General features: G+C 55.7%; 2 protein-coding genes across 4 annotated transcripts; one reads left to right on the top strand and one right to left on the bottom strand.

Annotated features, from left to right (window-relative positions):
• Positions 1-1,287: 1,287 nt before the first annotated feature.
• Positions 1,288-16,201, top strand: DPF2 (double PHD fingers 2). Of its 2 annotated transcripts, XM_030006892.2 has the most exons (12): positions 1,288-1,386; positions 5,584-5,744; positions 5,829-5,936; positions 6,174-6,337; positions 7,903-7,995; positions 8,558-8,636; positions 9,516-9,557; positions 11,861-11,998; positions 12,261-12,389; positions 12,601-12,713; positions 13,693-13,774; positions 14,441-16,201. In XM_030006892.2, exons 1-12 carry the CDS (start codon positions 1,355-1,357, stop codon positions 14,515-14,517), a joined length of 1,218 nt encoding a protein of 405 aa, XP_029862752.1. In that variant the 5' UTR covers positions 1,288-1,354; the 3' UTR covers positions 14,518-16,201. The 2 variants fall into 2 exon arrangements, with proteins under 2 accessions (XP_029862752.1, XP_029862753.1); XM_030006893.2 differs by lacking the exon at positions 9,516-9,557.
• A 604-nt stretch (positions 16,202-16,805) lies between these two features.
• LOC115338343 (solute carrier family 22 member 6-like) lies at positions 16,806-26,882 on the bottom strand. Of its 2 annotated transcripts, none has more exons than XM_041121947.1 (11): positions 26,758-26,882; positions 23,961-24,378; positions 23,774-23,877; positions 23,171-23,325; positions 22,245-22,413; positions 21,921-22,044; positions 20,826-20,935; positions 19,930-20,144; positions 19,298-19,406; positions 18,294-18,497; positions 16,806-17,023 (listed from the first exon to the last, which is right to left on the bottom strand). In XM_041121947.1, exons 2-11 carry the CDS (start codon positions 24,336-24,338, stop codon positions 16,954-16,956), a joined length of 1,638 nt encoding a protein of 545 aa, XP_040977881.1. In that variant the 5' UTR covers positions 24,339-24,378; positions 26,758-26,882; the 3' UTR covers positions 16,806-16,953. The 2 variants fall into 2 exon arrangements, with proteins under 2 accessions (XP_040977881.1, XP_029862751.1); XM_030006891.2 differs by lacking the exon at positions 26,758-26,882 and adding an exon at positions 25,535-25,583.
• Positions 26,883-27,699: the final 817 nt, after the last annotated feature.

Here is a 27,699-nt window from a genome sequence, read left to right as displayed (position 1 = left end):
AAGCAGACGGTTTGGGGGGTACAGGCAGATGCTCGGCTGTTGGCACTCCTACCTACCCTGCGACTCCCTTGTTATCCCAAGATTTCCGGGCAGCGGATTAACGACGCAATAAACTTGGCAAACGCCTACGCCGACATTTGCTGTTTGACCCCCCGCCGTGGGGTCGGTGCGCCTGAACCCGCTGCAGTGCCTGTAGCCAGAGTGTCACAACTGTTAATCACGGTGACAGTGTTGATTTTTATTGACGGGACAGGAAAACAAAGCGGCTGCGTGCACGCAAATAACAGCAGGTGTGGGATTAAGAGGAGGAAGAAGGGCGGAGAGAAAGGTTTAAAGTGCTGTATAACCTTGGACATAGCTGAAAAAAAACAATTTCCCAGCAAACAGGAAAAAAACCTGTGGAAGTAAGAAGGAATAACAGAGAGGAATTCACCTGGAAGCTGTTGTTGGATAAACCATGCTCACCACAGGGTATGTGGGCAACCCTCTGTCTACCTCTCTCCACTGTGGGATGAATGTTGAGATCTCTGGTTAATTTAGATTTGATAAAAAGGGAAAAGAGCTCAAAAATTTAAATTTTCTACCTGAATTTCTAGGGATAAAGAGGCTGGGGAGGTTGCATTTGGGGCAGGGCTGTTGCGCTGGCATGACACACTGAAACCAAAAACACCTGTAGGGAATCTCTACAGAGGTTTGAGATCTGATGGGGAGGACCCCATCCTCCCCCAACCCTCATCCCTTTTTCCTTGTCACCTCCTCCCAGCAGCCTTCCTCCTCCCCAGTCCTCCACACTCCTCTTTCCTTATCCCCCCATCCAAACACCCTTCATCCCTCCCCATTGCCCTCACCCCCTTTTTCCTTGTCTCCCTTTCCATCCCTCCCCCCTCCCTCCTCACGCCTTTTCCTTCACCCCAGCTCTTTACTCGTCCATGTTTACCTCCCCCCTCCATTTTGCCCCTCGCCTTCCCTCCCCACCACCCTTCATCCTCCCTCCCCTCCCCATTTACCTCCAACATTTTCTTCCTGCACCCTCACTCCGCCCCTTCCCCTCTGATTCTCCCCTTTTCCCTTCATTTTCCTCTCCCTCCATTCCCCCCCCCCCCCCACTACTTCGCGCCTCTCCCCTCAGCTTTTCCCGCCTTTCCCTCCGCGCATGCGCAACGCGGCGCGAACGCCACGGCACTGCAACGCATGCGCCGGCGCAAGGGGCGGGGCAGGCGCACTTCTGCGCAGGCGCAGAGCGGCCGCTCTCCCCCCCCACACCCCTCGCCGCGCATACGCTCCCCCCTCCCTCCCTTCTCCACCCGCCGCGCATGCGCGCTGGGCGGCGCAGGGCCCCGGCGGCGGAGGGAAGATGGCGGCGGTGGTACAGAATGTGGTGAAGCTGTGAGTGTGTCGTCTCCCCCCCACCCCTACACACACCCCTCCACCAGCACCCCCCCGCGGGGGGGTAAATGGTGCGGTCCGGCCCAGCGCGGGAAGCGGGGTTCCCTCCCTCTGCGCCTCCGTGTTGCGGGCGGGACCAAGTGGGCGGTGGGGAAGGGGGGGGGGGGGGGGAGGTGGTGCGCGCTCATTGTTCGGGGTGAAGTTTGCTGGGGGGAGGTAAGATCCCTCCGTGCGGCTCCGTGAGGGGAGATACCCCCCGCCAAAATAGTGCTGTAAGGGGGCTTATAGAGCCCTGCGGGTGGGATCCCCTGAGAAAGGGGCCTGTAGAGTCCAAAGGGTGGGGGTCCCCTATGTACGGCCCTGTGAGAGTGTCCTATAACGGCCATGGCGGGGTGGGGGGGGGGAGTCATCCCTATACATCCCTGCGAGAGGGTCTTACAGATCCCAGAGGTGCACTTAACCCTGTAAAACTCTTGGAAGGGGGCCTGATAGAGTGGGAATTTCCCCCTATATGGTCCTGGGAGGGGTCCTGTAGAGCGCAGGGGTGTCCCCCCCAGTATGGCCCAGTGACCATGGCTCTGTAGACCCCTGAGTGTGGATGTTCCCCTCTATGGCCCTGTGTGGGTGGGCAGATGAATGAGGCACCCCCCATATGGCCCTCTATGGGTTCCCATATGTCCTTGTGGAGCAAGAGGGACTTTATAGTCCTATATGGCTGTGCCATATAGAGCCATGGGGGGGGGGGGGGTCTCCTCAATATGTCTTTGTGAGAGGGGAAGCTATAGAACCCTTGGGATTGAGGTTCCCCATCCCATACAGCCTTATGAGAGGGACCCTATAGAGCCCCATATATAGCCCCATAAGGGCTGAGGGTAGGGGTCCACCCCCTATACAGCTCGGGGGGGGGGTGTTATATATATACCCTTGGGGAGGTATATAGCCCCCTACTATCCACCCTGCTATAGCAAGGGGGGTACAGGAGGTCCCCTATATAGCCCTATAAGGGAGGCCCGTCCTGCCTGGGTGGGATTTGTGGACTTGGAGATGTTTGTTGACCTTTTTTTTGGCGTCTCCCGGTCGTTTTTTGGTGTCTCCCGGTCATTTTTTGGCATTTCCAGGTGGGGCTTTTTGGTGTTTCCAGGGGTTTTTTGGCATCTCCTGGGTTTTTTTGGCGTCCTTTAGCTGACGGTGCCTCGGCCCCAGCCCCGTTGCATCCCTGCTGCAGTTTCCTCTGAAACCTTCCTTCTTGGTGGGGTGTTGGTGCAAAACAGGGTGCGATTTGTACCCCCTGGGTCTTCTCCAATGAGACGAAGGTTCATTAAGAGGCCTTGGGGTTTCCTCTGATGAGCTGGGGTTCGTTAAAAGAGGCGACGGCCGTGGGTCCGTCCATCTTCCAGCCTTTCCATCTGCAGACACGTTAGCGAAGCTGCTGGAGAAACTTATGGCCAGCCAAGGGCATGGGCAGACATGCTCCTGCATTTTTGGGACCCCTTTCTTGGATCACTTCTGAGAGAAGCAACAAACCGTGAGTCACAAAACACCTTTTTCAGACTCTTTTCACCCTGAATCGACAAGCCGACGCTTCACGACAACGTGACTTCACCGGTGCCCCTGTGGATCTGCAGCTTTCAGTGAGGTTGAGCACATGAAACAGCATGTTGCCTTACCCGCCTGCGTCACACGAATGTATTTTATTTATTTTAGAAGCTGCCATTGGGTTTTGAGGCTGGATTTTTTTTGGTCGCAGTTCACTGGCGAGGATGATGGAGAGGAGCGTGGCAGGATTTGATTTTTTTTTCACTTTTTAAAGCCATTCCCTGGGTCGTTCTCATATCTCTGGGTACCGTCGGCAAAGAGTTTGGTCTACCAAATCCCTCCCTGCTTTGTTTTTCTCCAGATGACAGCAGTGGTTGGGTTAGGACGGTCTCCGACGACGACTTTTTGGGGCTTTAAATCACTCCCCTTCTTGCGCAGGTGCATGTTACCCACCTCGGCACGAAGCCCACTGTGCCTTTTCCTGGCGGTTTTGGGGATGGAGGTAGTCACACCATTTTTTTCGGCTCTTTCCATGCTGCAATCTCTTACCGATGGTGCTAAACATATAAAACCACCCAGTTACTTCCACGGCAATCCGCTGACGTGATGTGCTTTACTGGAAGCTGCTCTTGAGGGCACTTACGACTTGCTTAGCAGCTGTGGAAGGCTCTAAGCCACGCTGAGTCCGCAGGGAACAATAATCGTGTTCGTTAGAGCTGTTTAAAACACATTAGTCCTTCCTGACGGCTTTGTTAGCTCTTTGCTTGTGCATTCAGCACAGATTTTAAGTGGCGCTTCTCAGCAGAGCTTTCTCGAGGTTGTTCTGTGGTTGCATGTGGGGATCGGTGAGCGTCCGTGCCTCGAAGCACCCCTCGGTTTTGGGGACAAAGACCTCCAGGCAGCGTAAGGGAAGATTATGGAGTTGTACGTCGGAGCTGGAGACAAGATCTCTGCTCCTAATGTTTCCCGTGGTCCCTCTCCATCCCCTTGGCGCTCAGGGAGCAGTTTAAAACCCATTTCACGAAGCTTTTTTAGATGCCGAAGCCAAATCCTGGTGCTTTTCTCACCCAGCCCAGGAGCCCTCTGTTAATTTGCAGTTAAAACAACCGCAGATGATTGTTTTGGGGGCTGATTGCCTCTTTTTTGCTCCCCCTGCCCCCCCCCCAAACTCAGAAATCAAGCCAGCAGGAGAGAAATAAGTTGGACAACTAAACTCTTTTTGGGGTTGTATTACTGTAAACTCTAAGTTTTCCTCCTCTGTGCAATCCTCCTGTTGGCAGGGCTTCACCTGGACATTACAAGGAAGTTTTAGGGCTCCACGTTGTTGGTTATCGTGGTGCAACTTGAGCTAGCAAGGAACGGCGTGGTGATTTAGGAGGAAATTAAAAGCTCCGGGAGGGATTTACATCCCCAAACTCCATGAGCATGACAGTCGCCTGAGCCTGGGATTTGGGCTCCCTCTGCAGTCAGCAGAGAGAAAAAGGCAATTTGGGACTTTTTTCATCACCCGTAATTGCTGCTGGGACACCGCTCCCCCTCCCGAAATCGCTGCTGTTTCACCCAGTGCGGTGAGACGAACCCCATTTCTCTGTCACAGCTGTGGCTGACCGGGCTCCGTAAGGAAACAAGCATGGCAATCCTTGTTTGCATTTAATATTCATCAGTATCTTCTTCTCTTCAGTTATTCCCCCTCTTCCTGTTGGTTTTCTTCAGGCCATCTCCCCGCACATCCGACTTTTACTTACGCTGGAATAAAAACCCCCACGACGAAGCAATTTCTGTCCCATCTCCTTTTCTTCTGTTGGGCAAGATATTTCACGTAGCGCATGTTCTTCCTCTCAGGCAACCGAGGCATCTTTCGGCTCGTTATTCACTCGTCTAAATTAGCCGTCTCCGGAGCTTAGGTGATTACGGGGCTCCTTGGGCTCTGTGCAGTTGTTCCAGGCGGTATTGAAGCACCAAGATCAGTATGTATCGATACAAACAAAGAGTGTGTCTCCTCTCCCGGCACCATAGAGTGAAAAATTCCATCTCCGGCAGCCGAACAGACTCTCAGCTCTTCCCCTCTCCCTGCCACGCGCGGTGAGAAGAACTCGCCATCCAAATTACTGTAATTACAGCTACAGGGCTGCGATGGCGGCTGTTGCAGCCCTGACAGTCTCCTGTTGAAGGAGGAACGTAGGGATGTGGCACGGAGAGGTCGTGCTCTTAGTAAAGAGGATGGGGCACAATTAATGCACTTAAGGAAACCAGAGAGATGCCCGCAGCCACTCAAATCCATTAGTAATGCATAGATGCTGTCGCGGGCTTCTCACAAAAGGCTTTGGGGGCACGCAAAATGCCGAGGGGATCTTTTAATACCGAGGGGATCTCTTAACGATGCTACGTTTTGTCTGCCGGCGTTGAGGAAGGCTCTAATTGCCTGTCGCAGCAGTCCCCGTGTCTCTGTGCTTTTGCTAGACAAGGGGACGTCTCCGTACTCGGTGAATATCGCATCAAGTCACGTCTTCACCTTGCGGAGGAGATATTTTGGGCTGCGATTCCTCTGAGCAGGGGTCCAGGAAGGACCGTGGCATTTCCATCTCCCGACGGACACGTGCCGGGGCTGGAATTGGGATCGGGATGGATGGGGTGAGTGCTGAACCTCTTTTCACCCGGCAGCCTCGGGGAACAGTACTACAGGGATGCCATGGAGCAGTGCCACAACTATAACGCCCGGCTGTGTGCTGAGAGGAGCGTCCGCCTCCCTTTCCTCGACTCCCAGACTGGGGTGGCCCAAAGCAACTGCTACATCTGGATGGAGAAACGTCACCGAGGGCCAGGTACGCCGGGAAAATGCTGGGCTGGGGACAAGGGGTCGGTGCATGTCGTCGCCTCAGATAATTTGGGGGTTTTTTTAATTAAAGGTTTAGCCGCTGGGCAGCTTTACTCCTACCCCGCGCGCCGCTGGCGGAAGAAACGCCGTGCTCATCCTCCGGAGGACCCGAGGCTTTCCTTCCCTTCTATCAAACCGGGTAAATCCTTCCCACCACAGCTTTCTTCACATGCTAAGGGGTGGGGGGTTTTTGGCAATACTGTGCCCAAGTAGCACCAGATGATGGTAAACGTCGGTGAGGGTTGGTAAACCCCTTCGCCTGACCCCGCTGCGGTGGGGAAGCTTGTGAACATGGCTGGGTAAGATGGGATCTTGGCACATGCCAACGTTCCACCCCGATTTTTCTCTTCCCTTTCCCCCCACCGTCTCCTTGCAGACACCGATCAGACCCTGAAGAAGGAAGGGCTGATCTCTCAGGACGGCAGCAGCCTGGAAGCCCTGTTGAGGACTGACCCGTTGGAGAAACGTGCCCTCCCGGACCCCCGCATCGACGACGACAGCCTGGGCGAGTTCCCTGTCACCAACAGCCGTGCGCGGAAGGTACGGCAGAGAGAGGGTCACCCCCTCTATGTCGGGAAAGGAAGCTTAAGGGTAAAACATGCGCATCTCCACGACACCGCTCTGATTTTCCACCCCCTTCCTCTTCCCCTCTGCTTTCTCTGTGTCTTTTAGCCGCAGCAGAAGGATTTGGGATGGATTTTGGGGGGCAGAGATGATGCTACCAGCTTTGTGGGGCCACTGGAGATCTGGTTAGAAACTCCCCTAATTCCCAGGAAGGGAGGTTCTGCCCCCAAAATTCAGGGGAAGGGAGTTTCTGGCCCCAAAATTCAGGGGAAGAGAGGTTCTGCCCCCAAAATACAGGAGAAGGGAGGTTCTGCCCCCAAAATTCAGGAGAAGGGAGTTTCTGGCCCCAAAATTCAAGGGAAGGGAGTTTATGGCCCCAAAATTCAGGGTTTTATTGTGTACAGGCACCCAGTTTAAGACTCTGTGCTAGGTGTCTCTGCACCCAGGACAGCTTTCATCCCTCATTGACCCACAGACCCTTGCGAAACGGCTGTGGTGGGGGAGTGATCTGCTGAGATTCCGAGGTGCCAGTCCCTGACCCTGCCATCTCCTTCTTTTCTTTATAGCAAATTTATTTTAAAAAGAGACAAAAGGGACTGGGGTCTTCCCCCTTTCCTCCCTCAGCTGGATAATTTGGGTCCAACAGCCCCTTTTCACCCTGATTTGGCACAGCTCGGAAGCTTTTTTAAACATTAAGGGTCTACCAAGGTCTGGAGCTGGATAAAACCTTCCCTGCTCTCCATCCTTCATCAGACTTGCCGATGCTTTACTGTTAATTGACACTGGGATTGTAGGAGCTCCCCCTTTTCCCCTCAGAGCTGCAAATCAGACTTTAAACCCGCCGCGATCGCTGTCGTAGCTGCTTTTTGCTGCCGAAAACACCCCACAGGCGTGATCCGTGGGGTGGAAAGCCTCAGCTTAGCAGATCTCAGCCCGGGTTGATACGGATTAGCCCCAGTTCAGGCTGGAGGGGACGTCCTGCACCACCAAATCCTTTTTCCTGTTGCAGTCCTCGCAAGGCGAGTTGGTTTTCTTTAGACCGCTTCGTTAGCCGACTGCTCTAATGGTAGGTGATATGCTGCAGGCTTCAGCTTCACCTCCTTACCCACCAGTGGCTGTGGTTTAATAGATATCCCCTCAAATAAGCACAGGGCACAGCAAGGTGTGCGATATTGCGTTGTAATTTTGCTAAAAAACCTTATGTTCCTCTTCCTGGACTTTTCTACGGCACTTTTTAGCATGAAAATTTTTTCCAAGCCTTGTCTCTTTTTGCCTTTTCCTTGATGACTCTTTCTTCAAGCATCTTCACACTGTATTGGGCCCTTCTGTCACTTTTGGGGGGATAAAATGTACCAAATCCCCTCTCTGTCACCCAAAATACCACATCCTTTCTCCTCCTTCTGGATTACAGGTTTGGAACGGATTCGGCTGCTGACGGAAGGCTGAGGCCATGCCGACGCATCTCACTCCCCAATTTTTCCCCCTTTTCCCTTGATCCATGCCAAGGATTTGTCTACAATAACCCCTCTCCTCTTTCCTAGCGGATTCTTGAGCCAGATGACTTCCTGGACGATTTGGATGATGAAGACTACGAAGAAGATACGCCGAAGCGGAGAGGGAAGGGGAAAGCCAAGGTGAGGGCAGCCGGGTGGGTCCGACTGCGTTCCGGCATTGTTTTGGTGGCGATTCCTGGCAAATCCGAGACGTTGCCGGTGCTGAAACAGCCCTGACGCCTGCTGGGGCTCGACTGTGTCCGTGTTGAACCTCGCGTTGGGGAAAACTCTTGACGTGCTTGACTTCGTGGGCAGGATGAGCAGAAAACACAAGCCGGGGGCTTGGATAATTCATGTCCGTTAGCCACTAACAAATGTTAGTCACCAAAAACCACCTACCACGCGAGAGATACCGGGTGGTGAGAGGATGGTAGAGAGATCTCACGTGGATCTGCCCCTTCCCAAAGTGGGAAAGACTGAGGATCCTGAGGGATTTGGGTCATCCTTCGGTGCCTTCTGCCCCATGCAGCAGTCCTCGCTGCTCGCATCCAACAGCCATTTCATGCTGTACCCACTACGTGGCACTGTTGGATCACGCTTTTCTCCAGCATCAGATCCCTGGTGTTGTCTTCCCCACCACCCAGGAGCCTTTTGGGTCCCAATTTTGCCTAAACCTTGGCTTTTTTCCCCTTGTTTTTCCCAGGGCAAAGGTGTCGGAGGGGCTCGCAAGAAGCTGGATGCAGCTATATTAGAAGACAGGGATAAACCCTACGCTTGCGACAGTGAGTACTAAAAACCTCTCCTCGCCGCTTAGGGCCTGGGAGCGGAGCCAGGCTGTGTTACTTTTGGGATCCATCGGGTTGTCTGCTGGGATTTGGGTTTTAAACCTCAAAAGGTAGATTTACAGATCCAGGGGAGGGTGTTTTTGAACCCCTCGGACTCTCAGCCCTCCTCCAACGGTCGAAGATGGCTGGAGTTTTCCCACCGGAAACACGGTCATCTCGCCCCGAGCGAAGGGCGGTGCAGCCACCCGGCACGTAGAAATGAGGATAAACCTTTCCTGGTCTTGCAGACACCCCCGCAAAGGTTGAAAACAGCCCCTCCGTTTTCCCAGCCAGCTTTCGAGTTGGATCTGTGTCTGTCAGACTGGTTTCGAAGCCGGCCGTAGCCCCCGCCCCGCCCCTTGCGCTCTCGTGCCTCGTTAAAGCCACTTAATGAGTTTGTAGCTGTGAAACGCAACACCGTGCGCTGGTTCTGCTCTGGCTAAAAAACCTCCTTAGCTCCAGGGGCAGGGATTTGATTTCCGAGGCCATACCTTCCTGGCCCGCTTCTCTGCGAGCCCAGGGTTGACAATGCTTCCTCCTCACCTCCCTCCTCCTCCTCAAGCTGGGGAAGGGGAGGAAAAAACAAACAAAAAAGCAATTTAACAGGGCAAACGGAGAAAAAAAGGGCAAGTGAGGCTTTGAAATTACCTTTCTCTCTTCTTCCTCCTGTCCTGCAAGAGCTGACACTAGCTTCTTCCAAAAAAACCCACCCCCAAACCCAAAGTAGTTGTGTTTTTCCTCCCCCTTTTTCTTGTTTTAAGAGTCCGTCTGTCGCTTGGCACGGGTGCGTGACCTGGTGTGTGTGTGTTTTCTCACGACTCTCTTTCTGTGTTTCAGATAGTTACAAACAAAAGCATACCTTGAAACCTCCCGATCGAGGTAGTCCACTCTCTGTCTGCTTTTTTTATTTCCTTCCTGCCTTTCTTCTCCTGAAACGTTAGTTTTGTTTTTTTGTTTTCACCAAACCTTGCTGGAGCCTGCGGGAAAAGGGACGGGGCGGGAGGGGACACGGGAGAAGGGGAGGGAGAAGCCAAAGGCCACCGAGCGACGTCAAAGCTGGCCTCCCCGCCGGCAGCAGGATTCGGCAGCTCCTCTCCGGGCTCGCCTGACCCTTCTCCAGCGGGGAAGAGCGGTCGTGCGTGCCGGCAGAGCGGCCTCCCGAGAGGGAAAACAAAGATTAATCCCCCCGCCCCCCCGCAGTGGCAGGGATGGGAAAAAACCCACGGTGTTTCCACCAAACCCCTTCCCTCGCTCCCAAATCCCGTGTGCACCCGGGATGTGCCGCCTTCCTTTTAAGAGATGCCGAAGTACGTTGCCGCTTGTCTCACAAAAAATACCCCACCTTTTTGCTTCAAAAAAAGCCCCAAAATGGGTCAGCTGCAGGTGGAGGTTGAATGTTGGCGGCGGGCTGCGAATAAACACCCGCAGCCAAGCCAGAGAGCCGAGATCGTCTTTGTGGGGGCTCTTCTTCCTTGCCGTTTGGGAGGAGGAAACCCGACTCGTGTTTAGATACCGGCCTGCTTGTTTTGGAGGGAAAAAAGGTCAATTTTAAACCCCGCGGGGGGTGGAGGGGGGGCGGGGGGGGAAGAAAACACTGCCTGCCAGCTCCGCGTGGCTGCTCACGGGGCCGACCCCATTGTGCCCTCGGTTGGCTCTGGAAAGCCAGAATTTGATGTAATAAGGTTGTAATTGCTGCTTTTCGGGCTGCTTTTTGCCTCCTTCGGCTGGGCTCGCGCCGCTTTGCCGAGCCGCTCCGGACCTGCTGATGCCAAACGTTTTCCCCCAGGGCGATGAGCATCCCGAGCATCCCGCAGACCCTTTTCCCCCAGGGGGGGAAATCTCTGCGGCTTTTGTCCCAAAAAGCCGATGCTGGCTGCTTGCATCGGGCTCTCTTGGAGGGGTTCAAACCCTGTTTTCGGCGAGGGGGCTGCTTTCTCCCCACCATATTTTTGGAGCGAGTCGATGGCGTGAGAAGGGATGCAAAACCTGGTGGGGTTTCTCCAGGCTTCAAAGCGAGCCTGGAAGCCGATCCAGAAAGGGTCCGGGATGTTACGGGAAAAACTCCAGTCTCAGGAAATCTCATCCCAAAACAACTTTTTCGCTGATTTGCCTGGATGCCGCAGAAAGACACGGGGAAAACCCGTTGCTAAATCTGTCCACTGGGGCCCGTAAATCCCCCTCTGGCTCTTTTGGGGGGGATTTCAGCCCAATCTTCATCCTTGTGCCCGGCCAGCCTCCATCCTCTACCGTGCTGGCGGTAGGAGGGTGCAAGGCCAGTGCCGGCTTCGTGCTCGTGCCTATACAGGGCTGAAAGGGGGGTTTGGGGTGTCCTTGGAGCCTCACAACTAAAAAGCTGCCACCCCCCCCCCAGAAAAGCGGTGACGGTGAGCTGGGAGCCCATTCCCTGGCAGGGAAGGTGCTTCCCCAATCCGTGGGTGCTCAGAGGTTTCCCCAAGGAAGTGCCTGCTGTCAAACTGAGGGTGAAAGTTCCCGATCCCCGCAAGAAACGGGGCGGAAAGTGGGCAAACCGATGGCATTTGGTGCGGTGGGTGATTTCACGCCGCGCTCGGGTCAGGTTTGGAGAAGCCACGTGGGTCCGAGGAGGGAGCAGAGCCAAAATGTGCCTGTGGCAGCTGCAGTTTCCCTCCTCGGGGTCCCAAAAAAAAGAAGTTTCCCCTTCATGGACATTGAAGATGGCCTTGATTTTTACCCTTGATTTTTACCCAGCTGGTTTAGGAGATGATTTTTTGGGTGGGAAATGACACTGCCCCCCTGCCAGTGTCTTTCCACCTGGGTTTTGCCACTCGGATTGATCCCTGCATGGTTTCACTCCTTTACTGAGGGCTGTAAAGCTGCGCTTAACGAGCTGCCATCGTTATCTGGACATGGTGGGTATCGATTGCCCACCGAATCAGCTTTAGCCTCCCGTGGTGGGATGTGCAGAGGAGGCTGCGGTGCCTCTCCAGCTGTTCTGGACCTGATCTGGAGGATCCAGCCCCAAACCCCTTCATTAGGGTGTTCTTAGGTGGTTTTAATAAATTCCAGGTGATTTGGGGACAGAAGGGGAGCAGCCGTCTGCGCTCAAAGCCCGGAGACGGGGCCAGGGGATGCTGGATGATTTGGGGTGCGGGGTCTCGCTCCCTGCCAGCGTGAGCTCAGACTTTTCCCATTTCTATCCGTAGTCTGCGGGAAGCGATACAAGAATCGGCCAGGATTGAGCTACCACTATGCTCACTCCCACCTGGCCGAGGAAGAAGGCGACGACAAGGACGATTCGCAGCCCCCCACTCCTGTCTCGCAGCGATCGGAGGAGCAGAAATGTAAGCAAAAGACCCCCCATCTGCCAAAATCCCCATCGTGAAAAAGACGGCAAAGCCAGGAAATTGCCTCTGCCAGGGCTGGGAGCGAGCAGCATCCCTTCCCCGATGCTTTTGAGCCCCGTGGCATCGCCCTGGGGCTCGGAGGTTGCCGGAAAGGCTGCTCCGAGCATCGGGATTTGTGCCGTGGAAGTGTTTTTTCCTGGTCCCATGCAGAAAGCCTTTGCCCTGCGGCTAATCTGTCTCTCCCGCTCTGCTTTTCCAGCCAAGAAAGGACCCGATGGCTTAGCTTTGCCCAACAACTACTGCGATTTCTGCCTGGGAGACTCCAAAATCAACAAGAAGACGGGACAACCGGAGGAGTTGGTCTCGTGCTCGGACTGCGGGCGATCAGGTAAGGGAGGGGGGAAAAGTATCCTCCCCACCGCCGGCATTGCCAAAAATATCCCTGGCGTCTCTGCCTGCCTGGAAAAGCCAAGGATTCGGGTCGGAGCTGGGGAGAAGGTGGTTTTTTTCCCTGCCGTGGAGTTCTTCCCCAACCCGTGGTTGCATGGGCTGCCTTCCTCCCCTCCCCTGCCTTCACTTGTGTCCTGCCTGCTTCCCAGGGCACCCCTCCTGCCTGCAGTTCACCCCCGTGATGATGGCGGCCGTCAAGACGTACCGCTGGCAATGCATCGAGTGCAAGTGCTGCAATATCTGCGGCACCTCCGAGAACGACGTGAGTACCCCCCCGAGAATGACGTGAGTACCCCCCCAGAATGACGTGAGTAACCCCCGGAATGACGTGAGTACTCCCGGAACGATGTGAGTACCCCCAGAACGATGTGAGTACCCCCCAAGAATGACGTGAGTACCCCCCCAGAATGACATGAGTACCCCCCAAGAATGACATGAGTACCCCCAGAATGATTGAGTACTCCCTGGAATGACGTGAGTACCCCCAGAATAATGTGAGTACCCCCCAAGTATGATGTGAGTACCCCCAGAATGATGTGAGTATCCCCCAGAATCACCTGAGTACCCCCAAGAATGACATGAGTGTCCACCCCCGAGAAGAAGCAGGGCACCCTCCGAGGACACCCCAGGGTGTCATCCCATCTGGGCCAGCGGAGAAGGGACAGGGAAAAGCCCGGAGGGTTTGTGAGCAGCCTCTTCCGTTGGGGATGAGGCTTTAATAGTCTGTAGGACATCAGAGGCTTTTGTGGAGGGAAATCTGTGTATTTTAATAATCTGTAGGACACAGCAGAATCTTTTTTTGGGGGAAATCATTGGGCTTTTAACGTTCCGTAGCACAAAGCAGCCTTTCTGGGGGAAATTTTTGTGCTTTTAATAGTCCGTAGGACATGTCAGAGGCTTTTTGGGGGAAAAATCTTTGGTCTTTAATAGACAGAAGGGCACAGCAGAGTCTTTTTGGGGGAGAAATCTTTGGGCTTTAGTAGACTGTAGGATGTGGGAGAGTCTTTTTTGGGGGAAATTATTGGGCTTTAATGGTCTGTAAGATGCGGCAAAATCTTTTGTGGGGGGCAGGGAAGATTGTGCTTTTGGTAGTCTGGAGGACATGGCGATGTCTTTCTGGTCGCTCTGACGGAACTTGGAGGACGACAGAGCGGGAGCCTCGTCCCCTCCGTGTTGTCCTTAAGCCAAGGCTGCGTTGAATCATCCGGATTTCCCCCCCTTTTCCCCCTGGCTCGGCTTAGGACCAGCTGCTCTTCTGTGATGACTGCGACCGCGGCTACCACATGTACTGTCTCACCCCCCCCATGTCGGAGCCGCCGGAAGGTGAGTGCCGCTCCCCCGGCCCCCCCCCAACCCCATCTTCCCTCTCCGTTTTGGAAATGGGTCAAAACAAGCAGAATTCAGCCCAAAACATTTCTCAGCCGTGCAGACCCGCTTCGACCCATGGTTTTTTTGGGGGGCGATCGTGGATTTGTCATGCCACGATCGAAAATGATGGGGTCCATCATTCTGGCAGTTCCCCAGTTATTCCTCTGCTGGAGAAGCGGAAAAACCTTTTACCACCCCAAAATCCATCACCAACATCCCTCATCCCTTGCACCCCAAAATGTCTCCGTATTGGCTAGTGAAGCTGAGAGGGATCGCTCTTCCTCCTCTTCCTCCCACCTTGTCTTGTGCTGACTCACGACGTCGAAGCAAAAAAGAACAGCATTCACAACAAAAAAAAAAACCAACCCCAAAATCTCAATGACGCCTTGCAGCTGGGTAATTATCCCAGCGGTTAATTATCAACCCCTCTCCTGGCCACCTTCACTTGAAGGTTAACGAGGAGGAGGAAGACTTGCAGGTTCACAACCCCACAAACAGCCGTGTAAACCACCACCCTTCCACCCCGTTCCTTATTCCCTACATGTAATTAGGAAGCTGTGACCCTTAACGAAGCCCTAACGAGGGCGAAACCAGGGAACCCATGTGTACTTCTCTCCTCAGGGAGCTGGAGCTGCCACTTGTGTCTGGACCTGCTGAAGGAAAAAGCCTCCATCTACCAGAACCAGAACAACTCCTGATCCCGCTCCGCCGGCGGGACGGGCTCCCCGGTGCCCTCGTTCCACGTGTTTTCCCTTGGGGTTTTTTTTTTTTTTTTTTTTGGATCTTTTTTTTTTTCTTTTTTTTTTTTTTTAAACCTTCCCCATGTTTTTGGTTGATTTGGGGTTGGTTTGGGGTTTTTTTTGTTTGGTTTTTTTTTTTTTTTACCGCTTGGGGAGGGGGTGTCGGGGTTTATTCTATTCATTTTTGCCGCACGAGGGTTTATTTCTCACCTCCCCGCAGCGAGATGGGGCATGTCCCCCTGCGAGGACGGGGTGACGCTGACGGGTCCCCGCCCTGCAGAGTGGCTTTTGGGGTGACACTGCAGTGTCCCTGGGGGGACCCTGTCCCCACCCAGGGGACATGGATGGGACAGGGCTGTCCTTCCCATCGCCGTTTCCCAGGTTTCCACCCAAAACGAGGTGCCCGAATCCACTCCGCCGCCTCCCTGGCAACACGGCGTGCCAAAAAACTCGCTTTTTCCCCTCTTTTCTTGGGAAAATTCACACCGCTGCGCCAGCTGCACTCGCGGTTTTGGGGCTTTTTGTTAATTTCTTGGTTTTTGGGGGGGGTGAGATTTTTTCCTCTGCTTTTATTTTTATTTCCTATTTTTCTCCCCGTTTTTATCATTTCTTTTTGCCCCGCCGTCTCTCCCGCCTCGGAGGATGCTCCCCACAGCCCGGCCAGTCCCGTGTCCCCCCCCCCCCGCCCAGATGAGGCCTTACACCCCGACATCCTCTTCCAGGCCGGCATGAAACGGGGCAAAATCCCTCCATCTTGGGATTTTCCCCCACTTCCTCCTCCAGCTGGTGCAAAACGGGGCAAAACCCCTCCATTTGGGGGTTTTCCCTTGCTCCCACACGGCGCAGAGGGAGAAACGCTTCGCCCCGTCCCCCATCCCCCCCCCCCAACCCGTCACGGTCGCACAGGGTTTGTTTTGGGGTTTGGGGGGATTTCTTTTTGGGGGGAAAAGCCACTTTCACCCCCAAAACGCCGCTGACGGGGAGAGATAGGAGATGCCACTGTTTTGGGGCTCTCTGGGGACACCCCGATATCCCCGTCTGCCCCCCCCAAGGGTCCCGTTGACTGAATGTGCCTGTTTTTTCTAAAAATCAACTTTAAAAACCTACCTCCGAACCCCTCCTCCCCGCCACTACAGCCCGAATTTCACCTCCGAGAACCCCCCAAAAGAGAGGAGCCAACCGGGATGGCAGCAGAGCAGCCCCAAAACCGGGCCCTTTAGCAGAAAAATGGCCCCAAAATAGCCCCCAAAAATGACCAAAACAGCCCCGAAAGTGACCGAAATAGCTCCAAATTAACCAAAACCGCTCAAAATTGACCAAAATCTCTAAAAAATACTGCCACACCAAAACAAAAAAAAACCGGATCTGGGTGACAAAGCAGCTCCAGCCCGGTGGTTTCTCTCCTTCCCCTCCTTGAGCGCGATTCGGGTGGAAATGAAGGCGTTTTGGTTAAAAATGGGTGGGTTTTCCCCCATTTTCGCGCCCTGACGGGGGCGGGACGATAAAATGTCCCTAAACGGGTGGGTTTTACCCCAATTTCCCCTCGGCAAAGCTTCACGGTTGTGTCTTATCCGGAAAAAAAAAAAAACCGAAGCGACACCAAAACAGCTTGTTTTCATAATAAAAATGGATAAAAAATGCAGTGGTGTGGAAGTGAGGACATTTTGGGGCAAAAATGGGGAGGTTTGGGGCACTGGTGTGTTGGGGGGGTGCCTGGGTTTGGGGTAAAAACCAGATCTTTAGGTGCTGGGATGTGGCTTTTCTGAGGGCTGCTATTGGGGTTGTGCTACCCTGTTTTTTGGGGTGAAACCCAGATATTTAGGTGCTGGGATGTGGCTTCTCTGAGGGCTAACACTGGGGTTGTGCTGCCCTATTTTGGGGGGTAAATAAACCCCATTTAGGTGCTGAGATGTGGCTTCTCTGAGGGCTGCTATTGGGGTTGGGCTATCCTGGGTTTTGGGGTAAAATCTGCCCCATTAGGGGCTTTTGCCACCCGCTGACCCTGGCTTGACATGAGAATTAATCTCTGCAGATTTCTTTTGCAGCTAAATCACCCGAATTGGGGCAAAGGCCGGAGCTTGAGAACCAGGACCCAGGCATCCGGGTAATATATGGGGGAAATCAATCCTCGTTATCCTCCTTTGGGGGGGGTCAGGGTGGGGGTCCCCGAACGTCTGGGTTCCCTCGGGGGGGTTGGGGGGACCCCCAGGAGGGCAGCGGTTGATATCAAACACCAACGTTGCGATGAGGTTTTATTGGGATTAAATAAATAGCGTCCGGGTGGGGGATATCGACTCTGGGGTGGGGGGACGTGTCACCCCGAGGGTCCGGTCCCCCCCTGTCCCCACTGGCCCGGCGGGACCCAGGTGTCCCCGGTGCCCGTCCTCTTCCCCCTCAGACGCCGTCCTTGGTCTTGGTGGTACTCAGAGGGACGGTGACCTCCTCGTCCTTGAGGTGACCTGCTCTGTGGCCGCACCGGGGGAGGAGAAACCCCAAAACCTTCAACCTTCCTTCCCCAAAACCTTGGTCCCTTCCTGACCCCAAAACCTTCGTCCCTTTTCACCCCTTCTCACCCCAAAACCTTCATCCCTCCTCACCCGAAAACCTTCATCTCTTTTCATCCCTTCTCAACCCAAAACTTTCACCCCTTCTCACCCCAAAACCTTTGTCCCTCCTCACCCCAAAACCTACATCCCTTTTCATCCCTTCTTACCCCAAAACCTTCATCCCTTTTCATCCCTTCTCACCCCAAAACCTTCCTCCCTTTTCATCCCTCCTCACCCCAAAACCTTCGTCCCTTTTCATCCCTTCTTACCCCAAAACCTTCGTCCCTTTTCATCCCTTCTCACCCCAAAACCTTCATCCCTCCTCACCCGAAAACCTTCATCTCTTTTCATCCCTTCTCAACCCAAAACTTTCACCCCTTCTCACCCCAAAACCTTTGTCCCTCCTCACCCCAAAACCTTCCTCCCTTTTTGTCCTTTCTCACCCCAAAACCTTCATCCCTTCTCGTCCCAAAACCTTCATCCTTTCCCAACCTCAAAACCTTCATGTCTTTTCGTCCCTTCTCACCCCAAAACCTTTGTCCCTTCCCAACCCCAAAACCTTTTTCCTTTCTCACCCCAAAACCTTCATCCTTTCTCACCCCAAAACCTTCGTCCCTTCCCAACCTCAAAACCTTCATCTCTTTTCGTCCCTTCTCACCCCAAAACCTTCGTCCCTTCCCAACCCCAAAACCTTTGTCCCTTCTCGCCCCAAAACCTTCATCCCTTTTCGTCCCTTCTCACCCCAAAACCTTTGTCCCTTCTCACCCCAAAACCTTCATCCCTTTTCATCCCTTATTGCCCCAAAACCTTCATCCCTTTTCATCCCTTCTTGCCCCCAAACCTTCATCCTTTCTCACCCCAAAACCTTCATCCCCTTTCGTCCCTTCCCACCCCAAAACCTTTGTCCCTTCCCACCCCAAAACCTTCGTCCCTTCCCAACCCCAAAACTTTTGTCCCTTACCAACCCTAAAACTTTCATCCCTTTTCATCCCTTCTTACCCCAAACCCTTCAACCCTTCTCTCCGCAAAACCTTCTGCGTTCCTCCAAGAAAGCCATCTCGCCCTAATATGAGGATTTCAGCCCCCACCCGTTGCGTCCACCACAAAAGGATCGGGGAGAAAAAGGGGATCTGGTGGGGACGGGGTCCCTCGGGGTGGCCAAGGCCGCTGCACCGGGGAGCTCCTCACCGTCTCTCGACGTCCTTGACGGTCTCGGGCAGGGGCATGTTGCGGGTCTCGGGCAGGAAGCACGTGGCGATGGCCGAGATGATGGGGGCAGCCCCGTAGATGACGAGGGGCAGCACCGGGGTCACGTCAGCTGCCATGCGCACCAACGGGGCCACCATGCCACCCACGCGGGCCATGGTGCCCCCCAGGCCCATCCCCGTCTGCCTGTGCCAGGGAGAGGGAGCAGTGGGTGGATGGACGGATGGAGAGGTGGTTGGATGGATGGAAGGGCTGAGGGTTGGAGGGGTTGAGGATGGATGGAGAGGTGGTTGGGTGGCTGGAGGGGTTGAGGGATGGAGGGCTTGATGGTGGGTGGATGGATGAAAAGGTTGTTGGATAAAGAGGTGGTTGGATGGAGGGATTGAGGGTTGGAGGAGTTGATGGATGGAGAGGTGGTTAGATGGATGGAGGGGTTGAAGGGTGGATGGGTGGAGTGGTTGAGTGATGGAGGGCTTGGTGATGGATGGAGAGGTGGATGGATGAAGGGGTTGGATGAAGAGGTGGTTGGATGGATGGAGGGGTTGGTGGTGGATGGATGAATGGATGAAGAGGTGGTTGAATGGATGAAGAGGTGGTTGGATGGATGAAGAGTTGGATGGATGAAGAGGTGGTTGGATGGATGCAGTGGTCAAGAGATGGAGGGCTTGGTGACAGTTGGATCGGGTGAAGGGGTTGGTGGTGGATGGAGGGGTTGGCGGATGGATGGATGGATGAAGAAGTGGTTGGATGGATGGATGGGTGGAAAGGTGATTGGGTGGATGGTTTGAGGGCTGGCTGGCTGGCTGGAAGGATGAGTGGTTGGATCGGTAGATGGGCTGGTCAATGGACAGGGCTGATGGTTGGGTCGATGGGTGGAGGATGTCTTGGTAGGTGGGTTGGCAGATGGATGAGTGGATGGAGGGATGGACAGATGGAGGGAGGGTGGGCCGTGGTGCCAGCAGCCCCCGGAGGTGACAGCCACCCACCTGATGACGGTGGGGAAGAGCTCCCCAGAGAAGATGTAGGCGCAGTTGAAGGAGGCGGCCAACGAACCCTTCCCAATCACCGCGAAGGCCATGCGCAGCGTCTGCAGCTCTGGGGACAGGGATGGGACGTCTCGCACCTCCAGCCCCCCGACAGCTCCTCAGTGACCCCACCAGTGGTCCTCCTTCCCTCCAACCTCTACCTCCACCCCCGAATTCCCCAAGTCCCTCCGATGACCCTTCATCGCTCTGTCCTTCAACCTCAATCGCTGTCCCCCCGGTGCACGCCCAACGTCCCCCCACCCCTCTGTCTCGGTCCTCCAACATCCTTCCCTCCGTCCCTCCAACCTCCACCCATCCTTCCACCCTCTGTCCCTCCATCCCATCATCCTCCAACCTCCATCTTTCCAGCCTCCGTCCCTCCAACTTCTCTCTCTACCCTTCTACCTCTTCTTCCTCCATCCCTCCATCCCATTGTCCCTCATCCCTCCATCCCATTGTCCTCCATCCCGTTGTCCTCCATCCCTCCATCCCTCCATCCCGTTGTCCTCCATCCTGTTGTCCTCCATCCCATTGTCCCTCATCCCTCCATCCCATTGTCCCCCATCCCTCCCTCCCTCCATCCCGGCACCCACCCGTCGGCACAACGATGTTGGCGAGGATGCAGAGGCCGGCGAGCGCCAAGGAGCCGCCCTGGGCCACCCGCCGCCCCACGCAGCTGATGGCCAACACCGAGGCCAGCTTGGCCGGGATGTCCACAGCCCCGAAGACCAGCTGGCTCAGGTAGATGTCCACCCCGAAGCCCTGCAGATCCATGGCCAGCCCGTAGTAGGCGAAACTGGTGGAGAACCTGCCCCCAAAACCCAACGTTTCAACGCAAAACCCACCAGGCATGACCGAACGGGCACCCAAAAGGTGAGGTTTGACCCCGAAAAGATGAGGTTTGCCCCAAAAGGTGGGGGTTGGCCCCAAAAAGGTGAGGTTTGACCCCCCAAAAGGTGAGGTTTGACCCCAAAAGGATGGGTTTTGCCCCACAAGGTGAGTTTTGGCCCCAAAAGGATGGGTTTGGGTCCCAAAAAGATGAGTTTTGACCCCAAAAAGGTGGTGTTTGGCCCCCCAAAAGGTGTGGTTTGACCCCAAAAGGGTGGGGTTTGCCCTAAAAGCCGAGTTTTGGCCCCAAAAGGATGGGTTTGGGTCCCAAAAAGATGAGTTTTGACCCCAAAAAGGTGGTGTTTGGCCCCCCAAAAGGTGGGGTTTGACCCCAAAAGGTGAGTTTTGGCCCCAAAAGGATGGGTTTGGGTCCCAAAAAGATGAGTTTTGACCCCAAAAAGGTGGTGTTTGGCCCCCCAAAAGGTGCGTTTTGACCCCAAAAGGGTGGGTTTTGCCCCAAAAGGATGGGTTTGGGTCCCAAAAAGATGAGTTTTGACCCCAGAAAGGTGGCGTTTGGCCCCCCCAAAAGGTGGGGTTTGACCCCAAAAGGGTGGGGTTTGCCCTAAAAGCCGAGTTTTGTCCCCAAACCGGCCGCACTTGCCAGACGAAGGAGACGCCGCAGGAGACCGTCCTCATCCCGGGGGTGCGCACCAGGGCAGCCAGCGTCCCCCCCGGCGGCGGCGGCTCCCGGCGGACCAGTGCCCCCAGCGCCTGCGGGAAGGGGGAGATCTTGGGGAGATCTTGGTGGGATCGGGGAGGGATCCAAGGGGGGGAGCGATCCGGGGGATGGGAGGGATCGGGGGGGGGATCCGGGAGGGATGCGAGGGGTCTGGGTGGGGCGGATCCAGGTGATCCAGAGGGGATTGGAGGGATCGGGGCAGATCTAGGAGGGATCGGAAGGATCTAGGTGGGATTGGAGGCCTCTAGGAGGGACACAAGGGGTGTTGGGGGGATCCAGGTGATCTGGAGGGGATTGGAGGTATCTAGGTGGGATCGGAGGGATCTAGGAGGGATGCGAGGGGTCTGCGGGGGGAACCAGGTGATCTGGAGGGGAGCGGAGGATCGGGGGTTCTAGGAGGGATACAAGGAGTTTTGGGGGATCCAGGTGATCTGGAGGGGGGTGGAGGGATCTGAGGGGGATCTAGGTGGGATCGGGGGGATCTAAGAGGGATGCGAGGGGTCTTGGGGGGGATCCAGGTGATCTATAGGGAATTAGAGGCATCTGGGGGGGGATCTAGGTGGGATCAGAGGGATCTGGGAGGGACGTGAGGGGTCTTCGGGGGGATCCAGGTGATCTGGAGGGATGGGGAGGTGTTGGAGAGATCTAAGGAGGACACAGGGAATGTGGGGGGGTCCAGGTGATCAGGAGGGATCTGGGAGGGATCTAAGGGGGGGTCAGAAGTATCTACAAGGGGTAGAGGGGGTCTAGGCTGAGTAGAGAGGAATTGGGGGGATCGAAGGGAGAATGAGGGGGTTCTGGAAGGATTGGGGGGATCTGGTGAGATCTGGGAGGAGCTGGGAGGGAGCTGGGGGCGTGCGGGGATGTAGGGGAGGATAAAAGGGAAGTGGGGGGATCTAGGGGAGATTGGGGGGACCTGGGGGGTCTAGGGGGTAGACCAAGGGGATCTGGGGGGCATCTGGGGGATCAGAGGGATCTGGGGGAGGGGGTCCAGGAGGCCCTGGGACCACCCGTCACCTCCTCGCTGAGTTTGTCCCCCTCCTCCTTCCTCCTGTTGACGCGGGCGACTTTGCGGAGCCCCTTCAGGGCCAGGTCGGGTCTCCCCGAAATCACCTGCCACCGGGCTGACTCCACGAACAGCCTGGGGGGGGATGGGGAAGGGGGGTTACGGGGGACCCAGCCACCCAAGGGGGTCCCTGCACCCACCCTACACCCCCCCGCCACCCATTGAGGACCCGGGTGTCCCCACCATCACCCCTAAGGAACCCAGACACCCCAAGATCCACCTTCTCCCCCCGCAACCAAGAAGGATGGCCGGCCGGTCGCCTGGCTTCCCCGTACCAGGAGTAGAGGAAGAAGAGGAAGAAGGGGAGGGAGACGACGAGCTGGAGCCAGCGCCAGTGAGGGACGCCGAAGGCCGTGGCTGCCAGCACGAACTGCCCCAAGGTGTAGCAGTAGCCGTTGATGGTGCCCACCACGGCGCGTGCTTCCGTCGGGATCCACTCCATGCCTGCGGGGCGACCGTCAGCACACGGATGGTGGGGTCTATCCCATGGGATAGGGCCAAAACGGGGTATCTGGGTCCCTCCCGTGGGTCTACGGTGGGGCCTGGGTCCCTCCCAAGGGTCAACGGTGGTAGGGTTGGAGCTCGGGTCCCTCCCGTGGGTCAATGGTAGAGCTTGGATCCCTCCCAAGGGTCAACGGTGGAGCCTGGGTCCCTCCCGTGGGTCAACGGTGGTAGGGTTGGAGCTTGGGTCCCTCCCAAGGGTTAACAGTGGTCGGGTTGGAGGCTGGGTCCCTCCCGTGGGTCAATGGTGGTAGGGTTGGAGCTTGGGTCCCTCCCAAGGGTCAACAGTGGTAGGGTTGGAGGCTGGGTCCCTCCCGTGGGTCAATGGTGGTAGGGTTGGAGCTTGGGTCCCTCCCAAGGGTCAATGGTGGAGCCTGGGTCCCTCCCGTGGGTCAACGATGGTAGGGTTGGAGCTTGGGTCCCTCCCGTGGGTCAACAGTGGTCGGGTTGGAGGCTGGGTCCCTCCCGTGGGTCAATGGTGGAGCTTGGGTCCCTCCCGTGGGTCAATGGTGGTAGGGTTGGAGCTTGGGTCCCTCCCAAGGGTCAACAGTGGTAGGGTTGGAGGCTGGGTCCCTCCCGTGGGTCAATGGTGGAGCCTGGGTCCCTCCCGTGGGTCAACGGTGGTGGGGTTGGTGCCTGGGTGCTTCCCATGGGGTAGGGGTGGTAGGACGAAGCCCAGACGCCAGGGTCCCCAGCTCACAGAGGGAGGCGGAGTTGAGGGAGACCCCGGCCATGGCCAGGCCCGCCAGGAAGCGGCAGAGACAGTAGACGACGAAGGTGGGGGCGGCCGCGGTGCCGGCCCCCGTCGCCCCCAGCTGCAGGTAGCACCAGGTCAGCAGCGCCCGGCGCCCGAACCTGCTGGGACACGGCGCTGGGGACACTGGGATGGGGGACATGGGGACTGGGATGCCAATATGGGGTGGTGGGGCAGGGGCGCGAGGCACTGGGGGTGCTGGGATGGGGGTTGCGGGGTGCTGGAGCCACTAGGATGGGGACGTGGGCACTGGTATGGGGGGGATACGGGGTGCTGGGAATTCTGATACAGGGACGTGGGGCACTGGGATGGGGACACAAGGCATTTGGAACACTGGGACAGGGAATATGGGCACTGGGAATACTGGGATGAGTGACTTGGGGGCAGTGGGGACAGTGGGACAAGCAGTGCTGGGACAGACCCACCCCAGGGGCACTGGGGACACCGGGGCCAGAGGGACGGGAGGACATGCCTGTGCATACCCCTCCCCTCTTCCCCTTCCCAGTTTCCCCCAGTTCATCCCAGTACTGCTCCAGGGTGGCCACGCACTTGTCAGAGAGGACTCCGAAGAGTCCGGAGCCCAGGAGGATCCCGGCCATGTAGATGGATTGGGCCACCTGCCTCAACCTCTTGGACTCGCACACCAGGTCCCACTGCCACCGGGAGAGGACACGGGGGTCAACACCCGGACGCCTGGGTCCCCACCGCCGCCGGGGGGCTGTGGGGCACCCCTCACCTCGGTGACGATGGTGTGAGCGAAGACGCCGTCGCGGTAGGTCCAGCCATCACGGCAAGGCTCGGTGGCCGCCCCGTTGGCCGTGCCGTTGGCCGTGCCGTTGACCTCCAAGAGGTGCCATTGGGGTTCCACGTAGCGGCGGCAACGCTGGGGACGGTGGTGGCCGTCGGAGGGGATGGAGACGAGGAGTGGGACGTCCCCGGTGCTGTCATTGGCCACGGGCCGAGGCCGGCAGTGGTGCTCGGGGACACCGGCGGTGAAGTTCTGCAGCAGGTTGTGGCTGGCCAGCATGAGCAGCGGAACGGCCAAGGCGGCCACGTAGGTCACCTGGAAGCGGCCCATCCCGCCCAGGCGGGCCAGCAGCTCCACGAAGGTCATGGTGGGATGAGGGATGGAGCTGGGGGGGGGCCCAGGTCAGCTGGAGGGTGGAAGGAGAAGAGGTTGCAGGGTGGGCCAAGGGATGGGCTAGGAGTGGCCAAGGAACGGGCTAGGAGTGGTCAAGGAACAGCCAAGGGATGGTTTGGAGGAAGGGGCGAGGGATGGATCCAAGGATGGGCCAAGGGATGGGCTAGGAATGGCCAAGGAACGGCCGAGGGGTGGTTTGGAGGAAGGGGCGAGGGTTGGATCCGAGGAAGGGATGAGGGATGGATCCAAGGAAGGGATGAGGGATGGATCCAAGGATGCGCCAAGGGATGGAGGAGGGACACGGTAGAGGAAGGACCGAGGAGCAGCAAAGGGGTGGGTGGGAGGACGGTGGAGGGACGAGATCGGGATTGGCCGAGGGACGGGACCAGGAATGGCCGAGGGGTGACCAAGGGGTGGCTGGGCCGAGGCGGAGGAAGAGCCGAGGATGAGGGATGGACCAACGGACAGAGCGAGGGCGGGACAGAGGGACGGGCAGCGGGATGGACCAAGGGATCAAGGGGAAATGAAGGGAGGGACAGATGGAGGAAGGAATCAAGGACCCTCTATTGATCACCTGTTGATCGGTCTATTGATCAGTCTATTGGTCTATCAATAAGTCTATTGATCTATTGATTGATCCATCCATCGATCTATCAGTCTCTCTATAGGTCTGTCAGTTGGTCTGTCAATCAGTCTATCAACGTACCAATCTATCAGTCTTTCTGTTGAGCTGTTGGTTGCTCTATTGATCTATCGGTGCCTCTATCAATCAATCAATCAATCTATCAGTCTATTGATCTGCCGATCACTCTAACAATCTATCTGTGTCACTATCAATCTATCGGTCTCTTGATCTGTCGGGGTGTCTATTGATCTATCAGTCTCTCAGTCTGTCAGTCTCTCTGTCTATCAATCTAGTGATCTATCAATCTATCGATCTAATTGATCAATCTACCTATCATTCTATCAGTCTCAGTCTCTATTGACCCATCAATCACTGATCATTTATTTCGAGCTATCAGCTCTGCCCCTCGTTGCTCTCCCTCCTCCCTCCCCCTTATTACTGATCAATCAATCAATCAATCAATCAATCCTCTCTCCCTTCTGTCCTACCAATCTCTCAATAGGTTCATCCCGCCAATGATCCCTTGCGATCAATCGATCCCTACCCGCTGTTTGGCTCCTCTTCCTCTCTCTGCCACTCTCTCGGTTTCCAGCTCGGTCTCTCTGGCCACCCACTGTCCCTCCGTCCGTCCCACCGTCCATCCGTCCCTCCCTCCCTCCCTCTGCCACTCCCCCTCTCTCTTTCTCCAGCCGTCCTTCACCCCTCGGTCAATCAATCAATCGATCGATTGATGGATTTCTCTATTGTCCGTGCCAACCATCATCCGGCTGGTGGGTCCGTTCGCCTGTCCCTCTGCCCACCTATTGACTCCTCACCCTACCAATAAATTGATCTAGCTGCTGATTTGCATAGTTCTAGTGATCAACTTATTGATCTCCCCCCTCTATTGATCAATATATTGGTCTTCCCATTGATCAATCCAGCAAGCTCTTTCTCTATTGATAAATTATTGATCTTTAGATCTCTATTATCTATAATGTGTTGATCATCAATTAGTCCATAATCTCTCACTTTATTTATTAATTTATTGGTCTATATATTTCTGTTGATCAATCTATTGATCTACAGCACCTCTATTGATCCATCTGATGGCCTGTGTATCTCTATTACCAATAAATTGATCTATAATCTGTTCATTGATCAATCTATTGGTCTATATTTTTCTATTGATGAATCTATTGAACCATGATCCACCGATCAGTCTAATGATCTCCACCTCTATTGATGAATATATTTGTCTATTGATCCATTTATTGATTTATAATCTTTCTGCTGATCAATGTATCTTAATGTCTCTATTGACCAGTCTACTGGCCTATAATCTTTCTATTGATTGGTTTATTGACCTTTAATGTCTCTATTGATTGGTCTGTCGCTATTAATCAACCTATTGACCTATAATTTATTGGTCAATATAGTGATCTTGATCTATCTATTGACTGGTCTATCATCTCTATTGATCAATCTGTTGAGCTTTAATGTCACTATTGATCAATCTATTGACATATAATCTTTCTGTTGATCAACGTATCGGTCTTAATCTCTCTGTTGATCAATCTCTTGACCTATAATCTTTCCATTGATCAGTCTTTCTCTCTATTGATCAATCTATTGATCTTTAATCTCAATCTGTTGGCATATAATCTTTCTATTGATCAGTCTTTCTCTCTATTGATCAACCTAGTGAGCTTTAAGCTCTCTCTTGACCAATCCATTGGCCTCTCTCTCCCCTGATCGACACGTTGATCTCTCTATTGATCCACTCACCTGTCCGTCGCTCCAGCTATTGCCCGACCTCTCCCAGCACCAAATCCCGCTCCCTGGAGCTGTCTGCCAGCAGCTACCACCCCTTGGCCCTGTGGCTGCCCATGGCCAGAGCCCTGTCCCCGTCCCTGTCCCTGCTCCTATTTAAAGCCACCCTTGGTCCCGGTTAACGTTTGACTCCAGCGGGACCAGATCCCGCTATGGGTCGGTGGAGATGATGGTCAGGCGGAAATGCCGGTGCTGGACACACCGGTCCCCAAGCAGGGATGCCCGACGGCTCCCTGGGGCCATCCCATCCTCTCCATCCTCTTCCTCGCCGAGGAAGCCTCTGACCCCAGGTGGATGGGGACTCCCCCAGCCCCCTCTGGCTTGTTTTCACCATCCGTGGTGGATAATTCAGGAGGCAAAGTCCCCGGGGGCCCTGAACCGGATCCCTGGGAGCCCCTTGGACCGCGGGCAGGAGGGCAGCAGGAGGCAGCGGAGCATAGGCAGGACAGGGCAGCGACCAGGGGACTTGGGGGTGGCTTGGGGGGGGCAGGACACCTGGGGCCTTGCTGGCTGGGTGGTCGGAGAAGAGGGTGCGGTGCGTGTTGGGTGACCGGACGCTTGGCTCCTCGGGACGTCTGGGTCCTCGGGACGTATGGGCACCTGGATCTCTGGGTCCTTGGGATGTCTAGGTGCCGGGACGTCTGGGTCCTTGGGATCCCTGGGCACCTGGGTCCTTGGGATCCCGGGTCCTCAGGACGCCTGGGTCCTCCCGAGCGTGACTCTCCCTCCCTCGCAGCTCCAGCGCGGGCAGAGGGGAGGAGGGGACGGTGGAGGGGGGGACGCAATGCCGAGGCCACAGCACCCCGCTGAGTCCCATATTTGCCTTCGGGGCGGGACGGCCGGGCTGCGCGGGACCCCCCGCGGCCGTGGGAAAACAACCCCCACCACCAGCCCCGT

The sequence above is a fragment of the Aquila chrysaetos genome, unplaced genomic scaffold (assembly GCF_900496995.4).
Source record: "Aquila chrysaetos chrysaetos unplaced genomic scaffold, bAquChr1.4, whole genome shotgun sequence".
Lineage (NCBI taxonomy): Eukaryota > Metazoa > Chordata > Aves > Accipitriformes > Accipitridae > Aquila > Aquila chrysaetos.
This window is presented reverse-complemented; position numbering and strand designations above follow the sequence as displayed.

Excerpts from the sequence above, each read along its gene's own strand:
- DPF2 (XM_030006892.2), top strand. The coding sequence starts at position 1,355 with ATGGCGGCGGTGGTACAGAATGTGGTGAAGCT. Across the intron at positions 8,637-9,515 it reads TAAACCCTACGCTTGCGACA|ATAGTTACAAACAAAAGCAT; the intron begins GTGAGTACTAAA and ends TCTGTGTTTCAG. Across the intron at positions 9,558-11,860 it reads CTTGAAACCTCCCGATCGAG|TCTGCGGGAAGCGATACAAG; the intron begins GTAGTCCACTCT and ends TTCTATCCGTAG.
- LOC115338343 (XM_041121947.1), bottom strand. The coding sequence starts at position 24,338 with ATGACCTTCGTGGAGCTGCTGGCCCGCCTGGGCGGGATGGGCCGCTTC. Across the intron at positions 23,878-23,960 it reads CTCACACCATCGTCACCGAG|TGGGACCTGGTGTGCGAGTC; the intron begins GTGAGGGGTGCC and ends TCCCGGTGGCAG. Across the intron at positions 22,414-23,170 it reads CCTCAACTCCGCCTCCCTCT|GCATGGAGTGGATCCCGACG; the intron begins GTGAGCTGGGGA and ends GTCGCCCCGCAG.